Raw genomic sequence first — 17,905 nt, forward strand, 5'->3', positions numbered from 1 at the left:
GGCCCCAAGGAAAGCATGAACCATGGGTTTAACCACACAGAATCAGTCAAGAGTGATTTTGTCCATTTGAGTTTGGACCTAAGGAAGCCCTCTCTTTGTAAGGAGCAAAATCCATTTTTGCCACCATGAGTGTTCCCAGACAAGGCTCACAGTCTCTCCTCCATGCCCCCATCCCCATGGCTGCCTGATGAGCACCAGTGCAGCTACGCGGCTCTCCCTTGGCTGGGGTGTCAAGAGGAACCTCTCACCAGCAGCAATGGATGCTGCCTCTCTGCCTTGCCTCAAGCCCAGGCTCAGCAATCAGCCCTGAGGAGAGGCCCTTTTTACAGACAAGTTATTCAACTTGCTGCTCTCAGAAGGAAACCTGAAGGAACCCATATCACTCACAAGTCCACCTGTTCAAGCTCCTTAAGGAATACCTCTTTCCATCTGAAAAAGCAACCTGACAACTTTAATTTCAAGCACGTAATGACATGTCTGTCTTATTGCACAAACCATCAAGGCACTAACTTCAAAAGCAATGAACCTTACTCTTCACTCTTATTACAGGGAATGGAATTATAGGACATTTTTTTAACATGGGGAACTGGAGTGGTCTGAACCCAGACTGAACTTAATATTCTAACTAGGCCCGAACCCAAATCTCTACTCCGAGAGCTTCCAAACTTCAGGGCAGGTTGCGTCTGGCTTATGTCTCTTGGTTCCAAGCATGCCAAGTCCTGCAGCTCCATGCAGGTCCTTGACACGCTCCCAGCAAACTGGCTACCTGCCTCTGGGGAGGAGAGACAGAACAAAACACAAGATACTACAACACAGTGACCTCGGGTGATAAAATTGCCCGTGGAAAACGAATAGCCGGGAACAGTGAACTAAAGAAACCAGTGCCAGAGCAAGGAGTGCCAAGGAGAGCGAGCTTAGCAGAGGGTGGTGGAGGGAGAGGGAGGGAGGCCGAGGCTGGGAGTGCAGGATGAGACAAGCCCGGGAGGGAACCGCGACACCCTGTGCCGGGCTATAGGCTGTCCTACAGTGTCCCCTGGTGGCAGCAGCCAAAGCCTGCAGCCCTGGCAGGGCTCCCGCTGGTCACCCACTGCCGGCAAAACATGCGTGTGTCTTTGTCTTCTAATTACAGGAGTGACTAATGTAAGTGGATAAATAACAGTTGCTAAGTTATTTTGATCTTGCCTGTGGCTATAAGGTCAGGGAATGTTTTTGGTCAAGCTGAAGCAAGAGAACTGCAAAACAAATTGTCTACATGAATGCACATGTTCCGGCTCTGGACTTCCCCACGGCTACCTGCAGGCTTGCCCAGGCTGGTCACAGACCAGACCCGCACAAGGTAATCACTCAGCAAGGAGGCTGCCACATGTACAATGTCTTTCATACATCTGGCCAGCAGGAATCTGAGGCTTTCTTCAAAACCTGGCTTATTGCATTGGAAAGAAAAAAAAAAAAAATCCATTGGCTGTTTTTCCAGCTTTCCCTTTCCATTTTGGTTTTAAAGAAAATTCTGGTTCAAAGGCCCAACCTCAGAAAGGTGTAAATCACTATAAAAATACCAAGAGGAGATTTGGAGTGAACTCAGACTTGGAGAGTGCCTTTCCCTTGAGCTAGCCCAGCCAAACAGTACCAGCACAGAGCAGCAAGCTTGCAAGGCCACGGAAAGAAGAAATGAGGCTGGGCACTAAGTCAGGAACTTTCCACTCTCAGATGGCTGGTTTCTCACCAGCACAGGAGTAAGGAAATCACAACGCAGCCAGCAGACCACTAATACACGTGAGCAGTCACTGCATGGCAGACTCCCAAAAAAAAAGATGTCACAAACCTCAGAAACCACAGAGGTCCTGAAAGGAGTCATGGAGAAGCAGAGACGGGGAGATCCCTGCAGGGATAGAAGCCATTTCTTCCTGTGGTGGCAAATTTGTGCTGAATTTTTTTTTTTTCATGGAAAGGATCCCCTTCCACACCCCAACTTCTCCCACCATGATCTGACTACTGGTGGTCCACCGGCGAAGACTGCCAGGTGTAGCCCATGGCCTGAGGAAACCCATGGGCTACCAGAGGAAAAGGCAAGCTCAAGAAGTGGCCATGGGGCTTCTCTCCTGCTGACCAAAGCTACATGCCAGACGTGTTGTCAGTCTGAGCACTGCAGAGAAAGCCCAGTGCTTTGGGGCTGTGGCTGACCCATGCTCCCCAGCATTATGGGGGCAAATGTCAGCCAAGCTCTGTTAGCCAGCATATGCTGTCCCACCTAATGCTGTGGTTCAGCTGTCACAGGACAAGAAGAGCTGGTCAGGTAACCAACTCCATGTTAACCCAATGCTTCTCTGCACCCATAGTCCCCGCCCCCTTCCCGCCAGGATTCAGAAACCCAGCTGAGGTGCCTCAGACCCCCTAGTAAGCATTAGGCATAAAAAATATATTTCTTGGTGTGGGAACTGGCAAAGGCAAGCAAGCAGAGACATCATTTGGGTGCCCCTTTCTCTGAACACCTTGTGCTGTCAGGCTTCTTGGTATCTGCAGCTGAGAACGCTCTTCAAGGGCAGGCACTCCCTGCTGTGGGGTACGGTGGATCAGAAGTGATTTTTTTCCTTTTAAAAGCATAAAAGTATCAGCCTGGCAGAGTGCTGAGCAGGTGTCCTGTGCCCCAGGACAGTGGATTCCTAAAACAGAGATGTCTCCTCAGGATCTTAGCAAAAGTGTGCTGAGAGCAGAGCCCAGAGCCTGCTCCTCCTGTCCAAGTGCATGCTTTCTCATGTGGGTAACTCTGCCCTGCTCTACCCCTCTGCTTCCCACCGAGAGTGCCCCAAGCTTTCCCTCAGCCTGCCCAGGCCTTCCCCAGCAGCTCGTGGTTTCAGGCAGTCTCTGGGAGGTGTGTACAAACTCCTCTGCGATGGGGAAAACCCAGCTCTCCCACACCCTGTGTAGGTGTTTAGACTTTGACTTTACCTAGGGTTTGACTCCCGATGTGGGCATAGCCCCCAGGGACTTCCCAGCTGCGGGGAGCCAGACAGCGACAGCGCAGAGCAGGCAGTACTGGGACGGTGTGGAAATGGAGCTACAGGCACACGGGCGATTTGCAATGCAACAGGAGGTGCACAGTGAGGGGAGGTGACCTCTCAAGTAAGACAGGTAAGACATTTGGGATGACAGTATCTTTTTCTTTTTTTCTTTTCAAACTACCTCTGTAGCTCCATGTGCATTTGGGTGAAAGGGGAGAGATATCCATCAACTTGTGCAGCCCCAGGACACTCACCGTTCTGGGGTGCTCTGACCCAAGCACTGCCTATTTCCATCTGTTGCTCCTTCAAGAGTACATGCAGTGAGTACATACGCTTCCAAGCCATGTTGGGTTTTCTTGCTGACAATAATTATCTTGACAAAAGACCAAAAAAAAAAGAACATAATCGCTCTGAAGAACAGCTAACTTTTCCTATCCCCACCCCCCCGCCCCCGTCTTGCTGTAACATGAAATGTCAGTAATCTAAAAAGGAGGTAGAGCAGATTAAGGAAATTCTCAAGGACATAAAAAAAGGTTGAACACAATGTCAGACACTGCCAGTGCAAAATAACCCACACAAGGACAGGAACAAGCACATGTAGTAGAAACGTGCCAACATGAAACCATTACATCCCACTTGTTAAAATACCTGTATTGAGCAGCCCAGTGCTCAGCTTCACACTAAATCACTCAGGCAGCTGCCAGGGACAGGCTCTGCGCTAGCATAACCCCAAAAGGGCACCACTGAGATCAAGTCAGAGATGTCTGTTTCAAACAAGTCTCCATTCCCAGCTTGCTCCCATACCACCATTACATCTGGAAGGGTAAATTCTTTGAAATGTTTATGTCATAATTATGATATTCCAACATTTACATAAAAATCTCATTTACAGGAAAAAACAGATGAAAGTCTTCCACCACTCGTTCAAGAATCCCGCTACCAGATTTCTGCAGTTTCTTACACCATTTTCTTGCACACAATGATAAAATCACTCGTAAGTTATTTTTCCCACAATTGATTTCACACAGTGCTGAAGCTCCACATAAACCTTCTCGTGAGGTCCTGGAGGGGATGTTGGAATCACCTACAAAGTCTATAACTCTGACTGAGTTTATAAACCACAGTATATATCAGATTCCCCCCCCAAGGCTCCAGCAATCGTCCCGTGGCCACCCGGACACTCAGGAAGGGCAGGTTTCTCAGCCCAGATCCAGAGCCCACCGAGGACCATGAGAGGGCAGTGTGTCCTGCAGATACAGTCAGCGTGCCAGGAGCTCTCAGAGAAAGAAGCAAGAGTTTCATTTCCTCACTGCAACCACATAGCATCAGCCTTGTTTCTTATACCAATGAGGCTCATGCTGTCCGTTTGGGGTGTATCTGAGCCTGTCTAATCCTACTTGAGACCTTTGGTCAGCCCTAACCAAGCTGGACACTGAGGTGTAGGCCTCAAAGGTAGGTAATTTCCCTCATCTTTGTAAAATCTGGGAGTGAGGCAGAAGAATCATGTTCCCACTGAGGACAGGCCGAGAAGCTTGCCTGTTACTAGTCATCAGCAAATCCACATGTGGAAAGGTAAAAGACAATCAGATACACTAGAAATACAGCTATATTAATCTTGCTGTTCAAGAAACTGCATGCTTTAAAGAGTGAGGCAATTTATACCTTAGAGTAGAGGAATAAGGAAAGCAAGTTGCTGTATCTACTTTCAGAAGAATCTTTGAGAAGTACAGAGACTAACTCCCAAGTGCCTGGGGCTGGACTGCTCCAGGAAAAGAGCCATAACCCCCCCATACACCAGGCTGAATCTGCTCCGGATGGGAAGAGTAAAAGCAAGCAAATACTAAGCCTGCATGCAGCCAGGGACAGAGATGCATGAGTGCATCTGCTGTGTAGAGGGAGGGGAGAACAGGAGAGGGGGCTGTGCAGCAGGAAAAGTGCCTCTCTTCACCTGAAAATGGGAGATCATGCTGTAACAGGCAGAGCTAATGCGGAAACAATATGCTTCTCCACTCCCACTCCTGCCTCCGTAAACCCACCCCATCGTAAAGACAAGGCTGAGGCTCAAAGGTGGATTATTTTCAACTCTGCCACTAACCTCCTTCGCGATCCTGAACAGATTCTCCCCTCCTGATGGGGATTACTCTTAAATCAGAGCACAAGCTAGAGATGTAGGATCTCTCTGCACATTTATAAATAGCTCACCTACACATTTCACAGGAGGGCAAATCAGTAAGCAGCTTTAATGGCAGCCCCAGCAACGACAACGGCAACAACGAAAACACTACCACCTTTCTCCAATGTGCCCTTATTTTCAGCATCCATCATACTAATAGGGACAATTAAAACCTGGAAGAAGCCCCAGGACACTGACAAATAGTGGCTGTAGGCCAGGCCTGAAACATAGTCAAGGATCAGTAGTTACAAGTCTGTGAAACAGACTGGGCAAGTCATAGGAACTGAGCACACGACTGGCACCTCTGGTCCCCACCTCATCTTCCCCAGAAGCCTGGACCACCTCTCACATGTTTTCCGCACCAGGCTGTGGCCCTTCTCCTGCCCACACACCAGGCAGAGTTTTCAACTTGCCAAACAGTTTTGCACAGATCACAGTGTGGAAGAGAGGAGAGGTTTTAAGGCATAAATAAAACAAGCCCAACCTGGCCAGTGGAAGGAAAGTGATTCATCACTATTAAATCATGTTAGGATCAGCACACCATGGTCAGGACTACCAGTGTTAGGGATGTGATGTAGATATGGGCTGTGCCAGAGTTTCTGCCCCAAGTCCTACAAATCAGGAAGGCTTTGCTAGGTCATCTGATAAGCACCATCTTCAGCAGAACTGGCTCAGATGCTGCTACTGGTCTTGCTTCCAACGCTACTAGGAATTCAGCTGATTTTAAGCAAATAAGTTTTAAATTATTGTGTTGTCTCTGCTTTTACCCACTTGTCACTGTAAAAACCTGTAAAACACAGAAAGTGTTTTCAGTCCTGCTGCACACAGAGCACCTCTTTTTCCACTGAGGTCTCTAGCTTCGACAGAATCAACCTCAAATTAAGCAAGATCCAGTCCTGGCCAGCAGAAGGGGACTTTCTGCTGGAGGACAGGATTCGTCACTGCTCAGTAACATTAGGATTTACAGACCAGTCAGAGCCCACAGCTCCTCGTGCTGTATGGATGGAGTAAACAGCCCCTGCCCCGTAGTTTTTGAAAAGCAGCAGCCAAATGCAACAGGGTTAAGGAAGGGAAGAATTAACCATATCATTATACTTCCGTGTAGTGTCTGATGGAAATTGCCATCTTGTAGTAAAGTGATTTCCACTATGATTAGTTGAGGATCGAGGGGAACAAGACTTTATTTCATGCTTTAGAAAAAAAGTGTGGATGTACTTGTGAGAGCAGCACAAAGGCAGCAGAGACTGTGGCATTTGGGGACTGATGACGGCCTTGCACAATGTAATGCAGCATTAGAAGTAAGGGGAGTTGTTGCTGCAGTATCATAACAGATCAAAGGCTGGGAGCACCCTGGGAGTGAAAGGAGTAGCTGATAACAGGGTACAGTAACAGAGCTGATACATGGGTGTTACTCAGCCCTGAAGCACCTTGCTGGTGAAGATAGAGACTCAAATGAGTCAATGACAGATCAAATGCATTGTGAAAGGGACAACATGGCTGTGCGTGCCAGCAGGCAGACAAGGCATGAGAAATCCAAGGCTTTAGGCTCTCACAGCCTTGAAGAACCTCTTGGTATTTCTGAAAACTTAAGCCTTGTGTTTGAACCAAAAATAATCACATGCTTCCGCCTCCCCTGTAGTCCCACCTGCAGATCCCTACGGACAGCACCGAGGCCTTCCTCTGGCACAGAAGGGCTGCTGCTTCCCACCCCAGAGCTGAGTTTTGGTTTCAGTTGCCCTTGGGTCTGCACTTAATAATCTGCATGAAATGACAGAACCTGCCCGAATGAAAAATTGAGAAATCCCATGCAAATACAACTGAAGCAATGGTAATCTTAAAGAAATTAAAAAGGGAAAGAGGTTCTTCCACCACAGCTCCTCTGCCTAAATACCCCCATATTTTTAGTCAGGACAGTGGTTTTCAACTCTCCCACCCTCGAACTCTGGCATGGGGCTGCTGGTGCCAAGCTGCTGCAGTGCTCTAGTGTAAAACCCTGGCAGCAGGAATGCGACCTCAGGTTTCCACATCACTGAGGGCAAATGAGGTGGTGTTTTGATCAGGAGAGGAGTTGCAGACCAGTCTTTAATATAAAACATTTTTTGTTCTGATTTAAGTCCAGCACCACACAGGCCTGTGTTGCTGTGGAACAGAGTAAAATAAAAAATAAAGGCACCAGATCTGTAAAACAGTTTTTATTTGGTGATTCTCTTCCCTCAGCAGACTCCTTCCTACCTATTTTGTGCTTCACTAATCAGAGCTTAAAAAATCCTCCAGCCTCACAGACTTGTTTCTCAAGCTTCAATGCAGAATTTAGACAATGAGAAACTGAAGAAGCAGGTCTTGCTTTAAAGGTCAAAACCTAATTCAAAAGGAATCCACGCAGGACAAAAAGCCAGCAAGGAGTTCCCTGTTGCTCTATCACATTGCGCCACATTTCAGCCTACACCAGGGAAACACCAACTGCTCTTGTTCCTGGATATCAGATATACACGCACTACAGAAAACAGCCTTCACCCTCAGACTACTGCGTGTTACTACAAGCACTGTTGCTACACTGCACTGTCCTTAGCTAGATGGATGTAGTCCATAAGTTGAGCATATCCCATCAGCACTGGATTCACTGTACTGTTTTCCACCTTCCTAAACAGAGTCTCCATGCTGTTCCCCTCCACAGTCTCTCACTTGTTTGCATTGAATTCATACTCCTATTCACAGCTCTACTGATTATAAGAAGACTGCAAAGCCTGTAAACGTTGGATTGGCACCACAACAGCCATGACACTCGAACTCGGAGTGTCATACCACATCTCCCCTCCCTACAGCAGTGTGTTAATGTCAGTGGCTCTGCATCACAGGTTGGGAGGGCTCCCTGAGAAGGGATCAGCAAGCAAGGCTGGGGTGATCTGAGGACCAAATAAAAGCACCCAAAGGCTGCCCTGTAAAACTCTGCGGTGCCTCACAGACTTGTACAGTGTAACAAGAACACCAGAAGTTTCCATTTCAGATTGTTTCACTTCTAAAATACCACTGCATGAGTTTGTCCCTGCACAAACTGAGCTCTGCAGTCTGCTATTACGTCAAGTTTCCTCAGCTAATTTGGCTGAAGGAGAGAGTGAGCATTCAAGTGCCTGCCCCTGGGTGGGTCTCTCAGGGTGCTGCTGCAGCTTGACACTGAATATCCTGTTTGTATTGTTTCTCCCCTTCGCCAGCAGCTCAGCCAGGGCCACTCCAGAATCAGAAATAATTCCATCATTGCAGTTCATCTGACACTGAACTCACATGTCAGCACGTCATTCATCTAAAATGACAGTAAAGAACTGTAACCAACACAGGGAGAGAAATGATCTTTTAAAGAAGCGATTTTACCTACAACCACACACATTAAAAATGGATTAGTCATAACTGCAGGTTTTTTCAGGGCTCTGTTCCAAATCTGATTCTGTTGAATGGCTTCACTCTGCATTTCTGCATCTTAGTGTTTTAAAGTTCAGCCTTAGCTTTCATTTTCCCCAGCTTGTGAAGCTTGTTTCAGGAAGAATGAACAATCCCCTTGCAATTGTTTACATTTTCCAGCCCAGAGCTGTGGAGATGTGTTGTGAGACCCACGAAAAGGTCTGAGTTGAAGAGCTGGAAACAAACCCATACAGTGAAGCAGAGGGGGCAGATCTGCTCAACCCCTGGAGTCAACTGTTCTCTGCTTTCAGTTGTGTTTCCCTTAACATACTGTTCAACTCTTTTCACGCTCACGTCATGCTGCTTCCATTCAAGGGAAACAGTATGAAACTTCAGTTTTGTATTCAGGAGACCAGCGGGTACTCAGCTTCTGCTGCAGAAAAAACAGTCATGGTTCAGCTCCTCTTCCCTTTGGATGCTAGAACAACGGGACAGACTTGCTGGAGGAGGCACATCAACACCACGAGATCTGTTCACCTTTCTTCTTTCCCTTTCAGCCCCACTACAGTTTGTAGCAGTTGTAAAAATTAATACACGTTGAGGAGCTAATGACACCCGTCCATCCCCCTATAAGGCTTGTTAGATACCCATCTTAAAAACACTGTATTAAAGCTAAATATTGTAATTATGATTACTAGTGTACATGAGTTCCAGCTTGAAACTAAGGTAAACCGCCTCTTTGCAAATCACTGCTGGCAGCAGGGTTTGCCTTGGCAGCTACCCCAGTTACACTCCTTTCTAGGTGGCCAAAAGCTGTGAAGGCAGCAAAAATTCCTAGCATAGACAAAGTCTAAAAGTATATTGCATTAATCTGTCAGCTGGTGCTTGTGAACAGACTCACACACTTCTTGTGTCTGCTAAAGTCTTTGTTTTGCGTGAGGCTGCACAGCTACCTGAGGAGTCAAATGCGTCTTGTTATCTGTCCATTGCAACTGTACTTTTCAGGGGGTTTACATCCTTCTTCACTACACAAATACTTTTAACCCTTCTGCAAGAGGTAATCAAACACCATTCATCAATATCTACATATAAGAAATGTGATTTTCAGTAATTCAGGGGGATTTGCACTATCTGGCGTCTGAGACACTTTCTTAAAACCCACCTATTACATTTAGCTACAAATAAAGCAGAAGCAGGAAACTGGAAGAGAGTGGGTGGGACAAGGAATAAAAGGAAAGGAGGAGGGGAAGGGAGGATAAAGTCATTCCAGAAAGCCTAAATTAATTCTTCGCAATACTATACAAAAGCTGGGTTCTGCGATATCTCAGATACTCTTTCTTCAGGTATCATTTGCTTTGCTGTCTCCTCTATTAATCTAGTTCAAGTCTACAAAAAAAGCATTTACCGTGCAGCTTGTAAAGAGTGTTTCTGTTCATCTGGCAGATAGGACAGAAGCCTTTTCTTATAATCCTAAAATCCAACTATATTAGGTGCCTAATCCCAAACCATTAACATCAGTGAGAAAAACTGCGTTCTTCCCTTCCAAACAAAGGAGCTGGGTTTCATATAGGCTCACGCACACTCCTCATTCATGCAACAACTGCAAAGGAATTTCTTCTAGCTACTGTAACTCCAGTTTTCCTACAACTCCTGTGCTTATGTACCATATAGCGGGGGAGCCCTGTAACTAAATTTTGTCCTGATTTCCCATATTTAGTCATTATTTATAAAAGATTTATGAACAGGAAGTTTTAGCTCGTACTAAGCTTCCCTTGGTAATATATCCCTATGGTGCTTCTAACAAAATACAAGAAAGATGCTCTTTTATCCTGAGTAAAACATGTACATGAAATTAAAGATTTGGTGGCAAAATAATAAACTTTACATTCCCTTCTATCAAAGCCTCTAAGTATATATATAACAATCGTGGCTGCGAAGGTACAACAAAGAGAGACACAAAATCAGGGTTGCAAAGGATGTTTTCCGATTACATCTGAGATTTTTGGTTGGAATTTCCCAACAGCTGTAAACAAAAAGGGAAACCTCCAAGTTCAACAAGCCAGAGAGTCACCTCTTAGTTTTCTGCCTGTGTATGTTCCACCAGAACAATACAGCTGTTTCTCTTTGAGGGAAAACGCTGCATTCGCTGTTTAAATAGTTGAGAGGGCTGTAAACACAGGGCTGGCTTTAGAACAGGCTTATGAAGAAAAGCATAAAAGCATTTTCAGTTAAAGAGACAAGTTAACCGAACACTCCTACTGCCACATGTCTGCAGAAGTCATTGCAATTCTCCATCAAACTCTATTTTTAGGCTACCTGGCAACACCATACTCAACCCAAAAAGCCGGGTTCAATGTCACAGCATGACCACTTACCAAAACAGTAGTTTCTGTTCCAAAATGTCTCTTTTCTGTAACATAGGGGTTCCTCGTGTCCAGATATGCTTCAGGATACACATATGATGCATTCCATAGAAAGAAATTACCTCCCATAAAGTAGCACAATCAAATAAGTAGTAAATGTGTCATATCAAACTGGCAACTACACAGGCACAAATTCCAAGTTATCCAAAGGCAGATCTTGAGCATATTTGCTCCCCCCTTCAATTTCTTTCTTTGCCTTGTCTCCTTGCACCTCCTGGTGCCCCATCAGGAAAGACTCACCACTTTTCTTGTTCTCAGTTAGAGGAGTTTGCTATGCTTCTCCCTGCAACTTTTCTTGAAATGACAACGCATGAAAAACATTTGCAAACTGGGACTTCCAGGCTGAATAACTTCTAGAATAAGATGCACCCATTCCTTCACTAAGCTGGACTGTACAATCTTGTCCTTTAAGTAGTCTCAAGAGAGATTAAGTCAGTGAAGTCTCTAAAAACTAATTTTAGGACCAGTACACTGTCAGTTATGTTGAGCGGCTGTGTCCAAGTGTTACCCTTACATATTGGTGAATTCAAATTCCCTTCAAACTTCCTTCAGGACAGCTGGACTATTGTGTATAGGTAACTTAACGGCAAAGCACTCCTTTCTTAGTCACCTGGGATTACAATCAGTTCCTCCATTACTTTTGGTATGTTTTCATTAGTTAGCTCAGCACAAATTTACAGGAGCACCTCCTGGAAATAAAACCTGAAAGCAATAATGACATCTAATAAAATATGTTACTTTTTCCTACAAACTTTTCTTCCATTATTAGGGGAAAATGATGCCAACTGACTTCATCAGGCTGTGAGGATTAAACCATTATTTATAATATGCTTCAAAAATGAGAAAGTGTAATTTAAACGTTGGTCACGTGAGTAAGCAGTGAGTCAATATTCAGCACATTAATTGAATGCATTTGAAGTGCCAGAATTTTTCTGAAGCCTGCCAAGCTTGAGCCATAACAGTTTCTTTTATAACTGGAGATCAGCATGAATGAAAGACCTTCCTTAGATCCAGAAGCCGAAGTTGAGAGTCATATGCACATTACCTCCATTCCACTGAATGTCACCCTACAGAAGGAAAAAAAAAAAAATCAGAGATGAATGAGCAAGATGAAAGAGCTGTGATTACCTTTTGGGTCGCTATATAAGGACTATAAGACCACTGGTGGCATACTGCAATCTAAAAATTAACCCAAAAACCTGCCAGTCCAACAGACTGAACCATCAGTTTGTGTTGTTTTACAGACAAACTCAGGAGCAAGGACAAGACATTGAGCTCTGAAGTTCATGTAGGTTGGACACCTAAATACTGTTGGTGTCCCCTACACTTCAAAGTTTCCTTTTCGCTGAATGTGATTTGTATCTAAGACTTCAGACAGCTGTTGCTAGATTCCTAACTCCGCTGCTCTCAATGATGTCAGCAACTGTTAACACAAAATAGTTTGCCAGAAAACACGAGCCTCCAAAGACAAATGTATATATGCAGACACCAGCACTGATCTTGACAAAACTTTTACCTGTTTCCTACTTCCCCCTCCTCTCTGGACATGGAAAAGACATTATTAAAATGAGGTGGTAAATTTTGTCTGGGAGATTGCCAGGATATCCAGATCTACTGACTTTATGCAGTACCAGAGTTCACTGTGTTTAAGAAATATATACAACTGATTTTCTGCTTTGGGCACTAGCAATTTTTTAATTTTTTTTTTTTTTTGCTAGTTGATTGCACTCTGATTCATTTTATATGGATTTGCATCTCTGTTTGCTACTTATCAAACATGTACATAAAATTATACATGTTCCCTTTTCCAGGTTAAATAAAGGTGGACAAACCCTCCTACTGGTCCAGACCAGTAATTATTGTCTTTTAGCAGGATATATTACACACGTAAAGAACACATTTCTACAGAGAAATAAGCTGGAAGCTGGCAGCACTGAGCCTGCAGAGAGTAACTTCTCAGTGTACTCTGTGAACCACATCCTCCACTCGGGCAGGCCCAAAGTGCCGCCGCTCACCTCCTCCGTCCCAGGACTCGCCGTCCAGCTGCCACTCACCAGTGGGTGCCCAGGCAGGGCAAGAGCTTTCAGCAGGGGCCAGGCTTCGTTTCGCATTAAAACCGCCCTTCATCATCTCCGAGAAGGACACCTGCCCACTGCCTGCCCCAGCTGCCCGCTCCCGGCCCACAGGCACCCACCGGGTGCGCCGGCCCCTGCCCACTTTCCCGCCTTGCCTAGCTCCCCCTCGGGCCTGTTCGTGTTTCGCTGGGGAAGCCCAGTCACCGCCCCGCCGGCCGTGCCCCTGCGGGACTTATTCACTAGTAAGAGCCGTAATTAAAGGAGGAACTACCGGCAGCGGGGCAGGAGACCGGCCGGGCAGCCTCCTCCCGGCAGCCCGGTTCCCGCTAGGCGGGCTCCGCCGCACAGGCCCTGCCCAGACCGCTGAGGTACCGCCAGGCCGCGGCGAGGCCCGACCACTCCGGCCGGGGTCCCGTTGCCCTGGCAACGCCGCTCCCCCTCACGTGACCCTCACGGGCCACGCCCACCCCCCTCCCGTTGCTATGGCGACGGCCGCTCCCTCGCATTCCTTCCCCCGCCAGTCCATTCATGCCCGGGCTGCGCCTCCCCCTGTCACGTGACGCAGTCCCGGCGTGCGCTCCCCAGCCGGGCTTCGGCCGCCGCTTCCGGGCTGAGGGCGGGGCGGAGGGGGCGCGTGTGTGAGGGCGCGCGCGGGGGGGGCGGGGGCGGCCGCCGCGGCGGCGGCTGAGGGGAGAGGCGCTCCCGTCAACATGGCGGCGCGCGGGGCGGGCAGCGCCTGAGGCCGGCGCCCCTCGGTTCGCACCCCCCTCCTCCCCCCTCTCCCCCGGCCCGGCCCGGCCCGGCGCGGCGCGGCCATGGAGAGCGAGGAGGAGCAGCACATGACCACGCTGCTCTGCATGGGCTTCTCGGACGCGGCCGCCATCCGCAAGGCCCTGCGCCTGGCCAAGAACGACATCAACGAGGCCGTGGCGCTGCTCACCAACGAGCGGCCCGGCCTTCACTACGGCGGCTACGAGCCCATGGAGAGCGGGCAGGGCCCGCCGGGCGGGCACGGCTCTCCCGCCGGCGGGCAGGGCCCCCGCGGCGGCGACGGGGACGGCGGCGGCGGAGGAGGCGGCTTCGACCCGCCGCCCGCCTACCATGAAGTGGTGGAGACCGAGGTGAGCTGCGGCCTTGCCCCGGGCGCGCTGCCCCGCGGCCGGCCTCCTGTCAGCGCCGGCCTCCCCGCGGGGCGAGTGGAAGTTCCCCGGGAGCCTCCCTGCTGCGGGGGTGCCGGCGGGCAGGCGTCCCCCCCCGGGGCGCGGGTCCCGCGGGAGGGTGTCCCAGGGAAGCCCCCGCTCCCCGCGGGGTCGGCCCCGTCACCCCACGGGCCGGGGACTTCTCTTCCGACCGCCCGACCGCCTCGCCGGCTTCTTCCCGTTCGGTGCCCGGCGGTGCGCGCCGGGGCTGTTCGTTGCGGTCGCTGCAAAGTGAGGAGCAGTCAGGCTTTTCCTTGGCATTCTAGGAATCCGTGGCTACCGTAGAGGGTTTTTTTTTTTTTTTTTCTCTCCCCACCCCCCAGCCGTACCTTCTTGCATAATCCGAGTGACTAACGACTGTCTTAATTTTTTTTCACTGTTTGCACAATGTGAAGGAAAGTGCAGCCTGGGTATTACTTTGCATACGGTTTTATTTGGGTAAGCTAGGCATAAATTCTGAAATAGGAATGCAGTGAGTTCAAATACTTTCAAAACAAACGTTTTAAATTATAGCTGTGTTCTAAAATAGACCTGAAGTAGAAGTGCTGGAGAATGCCAGCCTTTCTCAGTTCCTCTCCTTCCTCCTTGTCTGCCTTTTTCTCTTCTCTCTTCCATCCTCTTCCAGAACTCTGAACTCCTCAGCCAGCAGGTACACTCATGGCGCTTTCCCTGCTGCCTTGTGGCACTTACCTGTAAGGCCTTTTCCTCCTCCGGGTCTTTTTTTCCAAAACTTCCCAGAGTGCTCATATGAAAAGAGACCATTAGTAGTGACCAGACTATGGAACCCCTGGGGATGAGAACAGAACAGCCCTGCTGTGTGGTACCAAAGGGCCACCTTGCATAGTCTCTGTCTCGAGAAGCAGGTGCCTAAGCACGTGAATAAACCCAGGGAAACTCATGTATCCTTCCAGGCTTCAGTGAACAGTATCATGGGGATTTCCTGGCACCAGAAGTGGTATCTTTCTGTGTACGTGTGTGTATGTATCTATAAATATATATGTATGAAGAATACATGCACATATGTTCTTGTACATAACTACACTTGCACAGATCATCCGTATCGATAGCTTCAGTATATTGAAGTCCAGTCTTGCAGAATAAAGGTACGTGATCCTGATCACTGAATTAACTGGGTTAGATCCTTAGCTCATATAAGCTGATGATGTATGCTAGTAAAGTAAGGCTATCTGTGGCATGCGTGCTGTGCAGGAGAGGACTCGCTGTTTAACTTCACTGATTGAAGCAATAGGGTGCTGGTTTCCAGCCTTTGCTTTGAAGGGTTGGGAGTGAACGAGAGTTGTGCTTGTTTGCATTCAGATCTCTGTAGCCATCAAGAGGGTGGATTTTCCTATCAGGTATAGTTATGATTAGGGTAATCTGGGTTGTCGGTGCGACATTTCAAGAGAAGCTGTCTGTGTAAACTTCAGAGAAGCACTTTTTTGCCCTTCTTATTACAAATGACGCTTTGACAGCTCTGACCAAGAGGAGTTTTTTCCCTGTTATTTCAGCTCGTATGTCTAATCAAACTTACGTACGTGTTATAGTTTCCTTTGCCACTCATTTTCTTGCTGGCTTTGACTTGTGTTCTTGTTAACCCACAGGAGGGAAACCAGAACGTTTCAATGTAGGCAAATGACTGCAAATCCACAAAGCAGGCATTTCAGGAGGATTGAAGTATCTTGCTACGTTAAATTTTATATAAATTCAGGTCTCAATTTAGTGATTGGATTCATTTACATATGAGCGTCAGTCAACTCCTGCACATGTATGCAAAACAATATTCTTGTAATATAAGAGTTATACCTGTAAAAATCTTAAGACTTGATACTTTTTCACTGTGCTTATTTGTCTAATGCTGCAGTACAACCTAGCAGCTTTTGACATATCATTTTTCCCCCTTTTATAAAATATATTTGATCAGTTCTTGGAGGTTTTTTTTATTCTTCAAATGTAGTCTAGGACTACATTTAATAAACTACAGCTATTATTTATGTGGTTAATCAGTATGTAGTTTTCCATTAGCACAAGCTTATGGCATATGAAGCTGTACAGAAAATCATTGCACAAATAGCTGTATTATTCATTGTAGTCATATACATTATGCTGAAACATATTGTAGCCCATGCTAGATTGTGGTAATTCAGATGTTATTTCTGGTTTTCTTCCTCTCAATATCCATCTCTCTTTCTAACAGCTCTTAGAGTGTGTATTCCTCCTCATCATAATGCCAGTTTTACTTAGTGGGGAGGTAGTGGTATGTTAGTTTTTTGGTTTGATTTTTGGATTTTATATATCAATAATATACCTGAACATATAAATCAAAAGAGCGTAATAAAATTTTCTGGTCTAGTAATCTTCCTCATGAACAAAAGTTAGGATTAGATTTCTCTTTTTTTAATTTAAAAACAAGAAGAAATCTCTAGTCATTCTCCAAGACGTGTGTGTAACAGATCTGTACTTTGTATTTACATTCTTTTTTTTGGCTGAGCACAGTTTACCATGCATATAAGAATAGATTTATGAATGATTAAACACTCTACATTTTCCCTAATCAGTAATGAAGCCATTATGTTCGCATATGCTTATTTGGTTTCTATTACATAATGTTAGAATCTGTTCTGTTCAGTAAGCGTGTTGATCAAAGAAAGGCTTGTCTGTTGGTTTTCTTTGAGAATAACGCAGCAACTAAATACATATCATACGAGTTAAAAACATGCTTTCTTTAGATAAGATAGTAAAACCAGTGTGAACCCTCTTTGAGTGATCCAGACTGTTGATCTTCAGGGGTGCCTGAAAGTGTTATGGAACCCTGAATTTGGAATAATTGGCCCAGAAGCAAGACAGCTGCGATGAGCTGTCTCAGCGAGTGCTCTGTGCCTTATGTGTGAGACTTGAGATGAAGACTTACATAAATTAATTTTCACGAGGGCTGAAACTTCAGTTTCAGCAGGTTAATGTCTTCCAAAGAGCATATAGTTGATTGAGTTTTACGTTAATAGCTGTGATGTGCCTCTGGAGCTGATGCTGTTAGCAGTTAGCATGAGCATGCTTAACTCATTAAAAGAAAAAGGGAAGGCAAATCTGGAAATACAAAGGGGGCTTCACATTCATTTGTGGAGTCTTCCTGAAATATTAGGAAGTTCAACTTTAGGTTTACAGTTGGTTTGAAGTTTTGCCCCATGTAGTGCCAAACCACTTTGGCAGGCTGAGATCACCTGCTTTTACAAGAGGTAACTTGGCCTGTTTGGCAAAACTTCTGTGTTTACGTCTGTCGGCTGAAGTAAATCTGATAAGTGCATTTTGGCAGGAATCTGGGATTTCTGTGCTTATTCTTTAGGCAACATACAGATTTGTATGGTGTGACTCTTTGCCGAGTGGGGGGTGTGTGGAAGGATGGTATGTTCATCTTTTCATACGACTGACAGATAAGCTATTTCATGAACTGCTGCTAAATCCTTATAATTTAAGATAAACAAATGTGATAACAATGTCTGTCAGTGTGTCCGTGAATTGCCGTGAGCGCCAGAAGTGCTGACTTTCACGAGCTGATGGAGAAGAGCAGGCCAAGTGAGTGCGGGGGTTGTGACCAGAGAACCTAAAATTGCAGTAAAGGGTAGGAACCCACTTACACTGAAAGTACTGA

General features: G+C 46.6%; 1 protein-coding gene and 1 long non-coding RNA gene across 5 annotated transcripts in view; one reads left to right on the forward strand and one right to left on the reverse strand.

The window, feature by feature from the left end:
- Window positions 1–13,485, reverse strand: part of LOC142602720 (uncharacterized) — a 108,676-nt gene extending 95,191 nt beyond the window's left edge. Inside the window, exons 1-2 of one of the 2 annotated variants that reach the window (XR_012836489.1) lie at window positions 13,004–13,485; window positions 10,941–12,055 (exon numbers count right to left, since the gene is read on the reverse strand). This is a non-coding gene — a long non-coding RNA (uncharacterized LOC142602720). The remainder of the gene's footprint in view (window positions 1–10,940; window positions 12,056–13,003) is intronic. The other variant, XR_012836488.1, reaches the window with a different exon arrangement.
- A 227-nt stretch (window positions 13,486–13,712) lies between these two features.
- USP24 (ubiquitin specific peptidase 24) overlaps window positions 13,713–17,905 on the forward strand; it is a 65,700-nt gene continuing 61,507 nt past the window's right edge. For all 3 annotated transcript variants that reach the window (XM_075759320.1, XM_075759318.1, XM_075759319.1), the window contains exon 1: window positions 13,713–14,184. In XM_075759320.1, coding sequence (XP_075615435.1) covers window positions 13,879–14,184 — 306 coding nt within the window. In that variant the 5' untranslated portion in view covers window positions 13,713–13,878. The remainder of the gene's footprint in view (window positions 14,185–17,905) is intronic.

The sequence above is a fragment of the Balearica regulorum genome, chromosome 8, assembly GCF_011004875.1.
Source record: "Balearica regulorum gibbericeps isolate bBalReg1 chromosome 8, bBalReg1.pri, whole genome shotgun sequence".
NCBI classification, from domain to species: Eukaryota; Metazoa; Chordata; class Aves; order Gruiformes; family Gruidae; genus Balearica; species Balearica regulorum.